The sequence below is a fragment of the Fulmarus glacialis genome, unplaced genomic scaffold (genome assembly GCF_000690835.1).
Source record: "Fulmarus glacialis isolate BGI_N327 unplaced genomic scaffold, ASM69083v1 scaffold43352, whole genome shotgun sequence".
Taxonomy (NCBI): Eukaryota; Metazoa; Chordata; class Aves; order Procellariiformes; family Procellariidae; genus Fulmarus; species Fulmarus glacialis.
In genome coordinates this window covers 32,138-38,281 of record NW_009196718.1, presented here as the reverse complement: position 1 = coordinate 38,281, position 6,144 = coordinate 32,138, and the positions used below count along the sequence as shown (strand labels likewise).

The 6,144-nt window shown below is 37.1% G+C and overlaps 1 protein-coding gene across 1 annotated transcript in view; it reads left to right on the top strand.

Moving 5' to 3' along the window:
• Window positions 1-962: 962 nt before the first annotated feature.
• HEATR5B (HEAT repeat containing 5B) overlaps window positions 963-6,144 on the top strand; it is a gene marked incomplete at both ends in the record, with an annotated part of 36,416 nt that continues 31,234 nt past the window's right edge. The window contains 6 exons of the mRNA XM_009572297.1: window positions 963-1,214; window positions 1,673-1,784; window positions 3,002-3,154; window positions 3,448-3,547; window positions 4,244-4,353; window positions 5,134-5,297. Coding sequence (XP_009570592.1) covers window positions 963-1,214; window positions 1,673-1,784; window positions 3,002-3,154; window positions 3,448-3,547; window positions 4,244-4,353; window positions 5,134-5,297 — 891 coding nt within the window. The remainder of the gene's footprint in view (window positions 1,215-1,672; window positions 1,785-3,001; window positions 3,155-3,447; window positions 3,548-4,243; window positions 4,354-5,133; window positions 5,298-6,144) is intronic.

Here is a 6,144-nt window from a genome sequence, read left to right as displayed (position 1 = left end):
ATGATTCTATGATTTTCTTCTTGTTTGTTTTAACATCTGGATCCACGTTTATACTGTAGTGTTGCAGTTTTAAGTTTTTTCAGTTTGTGGATGCCTGTGTTTTTTCCAATGGAAGGGCAAGTTCCTTTAGACATTTCATTATGTAGATTGTTGTCTTGATGCATATGACATTCTTCTCATACTGATTTTACTGCAACTATGAGTGGAGGAGATTGTGCTCATATTTATTCCTTCTGGCTGCTGTGCCCCATAAGAACAGAGGGGACTGTATCTCAGCGTTTCTTCCAGCTGCTATGAAGTAAGCAGGTAGAAGTTGTTCACTAGCAACAGAGAAAACAAGAGATAAGGCAGCAGCGGGGGCTTTGAAGTAGGAGTTTGCAAAGTTAGAGATCTGGACTAAGGAAGGTGTTGGTGTGGAGACAGGTTAGACTGAATAGCTCACAGTTAGAAAGCGGGATTAGCTAGGCATGGAGGCTCGGAAAGTGTAGAAGGATGGTAACCTGGTGCAGGGGAGACAGCACTGTGTCAAAAGCAGAGTACAGTGGTCAGTGACATCTATAGCATGTGCTTGTCCACGATGTGAAGCAAAGCCAAAGATCAGTCTTACTCCTGCTCTGTTATTGGCAATCTGTGTAAAAGATGGGCAGATTGTAGGAATCATCTCATCCAGTGCCTGTTCCCTAATATAGGGTTACTGCCTCATTTCAGTTGTTTAAGTAGTAGAAGTCAGTGCTATGGCTCTGGCAGCTCCAGCTTTGCTGGTAAAACCTGATGTGGAGCAGCATAATGCTAATAACGCTTCTGTCTTTCCTTAAAGAAAAAGGCAAAGTCATAAAATTCAAGTACTTTAATTCTGACTTTCTTAACTTTCATGTTGCCTGTCTAGTATTAATTTAGTTTACTTGTCTACATATATTAAGAAGGACATCATAACTTTAAGACTGTAAACTCTCTTTTCTGTAGGTCTCTTGGAGACAGTAACTTCAGTTCTTCTTCATCCCAGCATGGCTGCTCGACTTGCTGCCGCATGGTGCTTGCGGTGTGTAGCTGTGGCATTGCCTTTTCAGTTGACTCCATTTTTAGATAGATGTGCAGAAAGACTCAACAATCTGAAGACCTCCCCTGAAGCTGTTAGTGGCTACAGTTTTGCAATGGCTGCTCTGTTAGGTGGTGTGCATCAGTGTCCCTTAGGTATTCCTCACGCCAAAGGAAAGGTGAGATAACGAGTGTTTCATATGTGAGTGTACTAAGTGTTACCTTTTTATCTAGAAGTAATAGCTTTGCAAAATGTGTGACATGGTAACAAGTTAAAGCATTATTGAAATTGAACTTGGAACTTGTGCCTAGCCAGAGAGCAATGGCCAGATCATGTGTTTGTAGTATTTCAGTTGCAATATTTACCAGCTTTTTTCCCCTCTCTCTTTCAAATTTGGATTCTTGTTTGGCATATTAATGAATAATTGCTGAAGAGAATATTACTGTCTGTATTGTCATATGATGCAAAACAATGATCATCTGCATGAAAAGTAATTGCATTCATTCTTTATGGAAGGTCAATTTAAATGATTTGAGAACACCTTTATGTATAGTCTGTAAGGGTGGATGTGTAGCAGTGGCTTGCAGTGGCTTAATTTATATTTTTAAAATCCATTGGGTTTTGTCATTGGTGCAGATGGTGGTCAGTATTGCTGAGGATCTGTTACGAACTGCCGCACAAAACAGCAGACTCTCCTTGCAGCGGACTCAAGCTGGATGGCTTTTACTCGGAGCGCTTATGACTTTAGGTTTGTAAAAAAGGTTGCTTTTTGTTTTATTTTAATGCTTGTTCAACTTGTCTGATTATCTCCTGTGGCAAATGGTCTCAACATATAATCAGTCCCATATCTAGCACAAGAGTATTTATACCAAGGGAAACAGAGTGTTAGTGCATTTATTTCGGCAGTGTTGTTTATGCTGGGGAGAAGTGAAATATTAGTGTTTATGTAAGCTGAGGATAGTAGAAGGTGTCGTACCTAAAAAAAAATTCTGCTCTGTTTTTAGAAACCCAGTCTTTAGTCATTCTATGAAAAGGGCAAAACTGTGCGTACTCTTCCTTCCTTAATACTGTGGTGCAGAAGAAATGGACTGTAAATAAAACGTAATGAGCATTCCAACAAGTTGTGCCTCTGGATAGGCAACAGTCCTGATTAGAAGTGTTATCAGTTTAAAAGCCATTCAGCTGTCTTTTAAAAAAGCCAGCCTCATGTTCATATCTGCCATCACAGATATACCAGAAGCGATATTTTGAGAGGTTATAAGTATACTCTTGAATTTTGCAGCAGCAGCAGTGTGTTTTGTTTGGGGTTTTTTATACTGGAAAATATGATAAAGTTCTGATGCATTCTGCAGCATTTTGATCTCTCAGCAAATACCATTTTGTGTTTCATGTTGTTTCTCTAAATTGTCTCTTTTTTTGCCAGCTTATTGTCATGTTTTTCTAACAGTGTAGCCCTATTTTGGTTGTCCTTCTCCAATATATTCTTAATGCGCTTGCACTGGATCTTCTGGAGCTTTTTCAGAAGCTTTCTTTAAACTTGACCATTAAACTAGTTACATAATCAGTAACTCAGTTATTTTTCTACTCATTTTATGAACAAGTTAGGATAGGCTAAAGAGCTTGCCTTCAAAATAGTAATATAAAAAAATCAGAAGTCAGAATAAAAAGATACTAAAAAGACAGTTGGCAGTGGTTACATATTACATGACAATGTATAGAATTGCCTGTTTCCTATTTTTAGTACTGATATCAACAAACAGACTTACCTATACTATTTATTTGCCATACTTTGAACCTAGAAATGAGAAAGAATTTCCTTTGTTTTTTGTTGTTCAAGTAGGGAGAAAAGGAAGAGAAGTGAAATAAGAAAAAAATAGCTTAAAGAGCAAAAGCCTTCATGGCAGATTTTTCACACTTAGTTAAATACAAGTTTTTATTATACTGTCACTTTATTTTTTTGCATAGGTCCTTCTGTTGTTCGGTATCATCTGCCTAAGATGTTGCTGCTATGGCGAAACGTGTTTCCACGTTCGTTGAAGGAGTTGGAAGCAGAGAAGGCGAGAGGAGATTCTTTTACCTGGCAAGTAACGCTAGAAGGCCGCGCTGGAGCTCTGTGCGGTAAGAATTTCAAACTTCAAGATTACAAATGCGCAGTAAACCAAAACTTGATCCCAAGTATTACAGAGAGAACTCTCGTAACTTCGCCGCTTTCTTTGAAAATGAATAAGTTGTATCAGATTTTCATCAATGTGACCTGGTTTTGGCATATAGTTTTATGAACATGTCACACACTCTTTGAATAAACACTTTCAATTGCTGCTTTTTTGATATTCTCTTAGGATCTGTATCTTGCTCATGCTTTATATTTGTTTGTTTCAGTAAAACTTTAGTTTAAACTATTTTGTTATTAGCTATGAGAAGTTTTGTTGCTCACTGTCCTGAGCTCCTTACTGAGGATGTGATCAGGAAATTGATGACACCCATAGAATGTGCCATGACAATGATGTCGCAGTAAGTAGGCAGTTTTTGCTCTTTATTCACTTTTGTCTTTTCCCGAACCTGAAATACTGGAACTAATTTGTTTTAATTCATATTCTGACCTAGTACTGCGCTGTTGCTGCTTGTCCACGTTGAAAAAAACTTTTATGAGTATTGTGTTTATGGTAGTTAGCTTTGTAAAAGTATATTATTGCACAGCCTGTGCTGAAGGGCCTACTGTGGTAACTTCTGTTAACTGTGTTTTGAATTTCCAGTTCAGTGAGCTTTTGGATTCACGGTTTGCTTATCCTTGTGCAAGAAATGAGAAAACTAAGATACTGGTATACTAGATGTTAATCAATAAACTCTCCTCTTACGAAATGTACTAATGAAAAGACTTTAAGCGTGTTACAGAATACAAGCAAAACCACATTTTTTGGTTGGGTTTTGTGATTTGGTTTCTGTCCCCCGCCTGATTAAAATAGAAGTTTCTTATGAGGAGGTACATGTCTTTAATTTGCAGCAGTGTGTGTTTTAAAAAAAAAAAAGTTTGGTCTGTACAATTACCTCTGAAAATGCACTGATAATTGAGTGATGTTGCTGAGAGTAGTTCTCTGAACACTGTTTTCTTGTCTTGGATAGAGGCATATCTTGTGAAAAGAAATCTGAAAATACTCTTTTCAGTAACTGCAGTATTTCTGGTTGTCTCTTTCTCTTTTGATTCTCTAGCATTCCATCAGTAATTAAAGCCCATGGAGCTCATCTCAAAGCTAGTGCAGCTATGGTCCGTTTAAGACTTTATGATATATTGGCTTTATTACCTCCAAAGACATATGAAGGTACATACATTTTTAACAGTTTTTTTTAAAGTAGATATTCTACTTACTCCTTTTGATGTATTTTTGGTGCTTGCCTTTGAAGCAGATACAAGATTCAAAATAGAATACTAGGAATCTCTAAGAGTCATGTACTATATTCCTCATCTTCTGTATGTCATCTTGACAGTATAACTACAGAGTATGAATATTGCAAAATGTTGGAGTAACACTTTGAGTATAAAAGTTACAGTCCCATTTATAGGACAGAGAGGTATGGAGATCATGTTCTGAAATCTAATTTAGGTGTTTTATGTTGTTGTTACTTAAAAGACAGAAAACATTATTTCTTAATGTACTCAAAGGGCAGATGTGAGAATGAAGATTTAGTTTTGGTTTCTGGTATTTATGGGTTTTTTTAATCAGATTTGATCGATTAGACAGATTTATGCTATTGTTATTAAATTGCCAGGCACTGTCATAGGATCTGATGTGATCTGACAGATTAGCTTTTTGGGTTTTGTTTGGGTTTTTTTGTTAGTTCATTAAATTTACATGATTATGTGGATGAGCAAATTTTTGCAAAATCTGGATTGCCATCCTGGAAGGGATGGCCCGACCTGTTGTTTAGAACATTGATTTGGGAATTGGGAGTCCAGGGTTCTGTTTGAAGCCTCGCTCTGTCTGTCTGCTACCTGTAAAATCGAAGTAATGGTACATACTTTGATTTGTAACTTCTGATCACTAGCTGAAATGTTTTGGATAAGAAGCAGCAATGATTCTTTTTAATGTCGGTCCTTTTAGGATCATTTAATGCGCTTCTTCGAGAGTTGGTAGCAGAATTTACTTTGACAGACAACTCTGCTAATACAACCACATCACTCCTAAGGTCTCTTTGTCATTATGATGATAGTGTTCTTCTTGGCTCTTGGCTGCAGGAAACGGATCATAAGTCAATTGAAGACCAGGTAATAAAAAACTAGAAGAATAATGAATTATTTGCACTATCTGTCTGTGTGATGTGTGTGGGGGGGGAAGCCTTCTAAAACTGAAGCTTCATGCCTTGTTTTTAGTCTTATTTCAGAGGTTTGTTAGATATAAGTCCTTCCATCTACAGTGTACTGTTTGATTAAAAACTGAGACATAAATTGCATAACACTACTGATACGGTTGTGGTTGGTGAACTAACCTAATTTTTTTAAAAAAACCCAATGCTCCCTGCCCCCCCCGCTCCGATCTTCCTAGTCTAGTAGTTGTTCTCTTTTTTTGAATCAGAAGAAATGTTAAGTTCCACTTAGCAAGATTTAACTGGTTTTGTAGGTGTAGTATGAAATCTTACATTTCATTTGGAAGTGTCGACACAATTTTGTTGGCATTATAAGGAATTTGCTGCACATCTAAAAAAAGTGAGTCTTTGAAACATAGGAATTAAAAATTTAAAAAAAAGGAAGCAAGTATTGCTATGGGGGTCTCTCTTAATAAAATTTTTCAGATCAACTGGTAATGTTGATCCAGTTACCATTTTTCATATGGCCCTTGGACAAGGAATGTAGCATAGGGAAGAATTTGTTAATGTTCAATAGTTTAGGAAACTGTCTGGTGATAGTCTTCTCTTTGCTTTCCTAACTTGTGGTGACTAGGAAGCGGCTGGCTGCCTCTTTTCAAGCCTTTTACCCTCATATATTTCAGGACTTAATGGCATGGAGAAAAATGTTTGTCCATTTGGGTATACCCACCAACCTATCTCTGTCTTCATAATTCTGCTCTGATTTTTGATTTCTCAGTGAACTGTATTCCCTAGACAACTAACCGTTC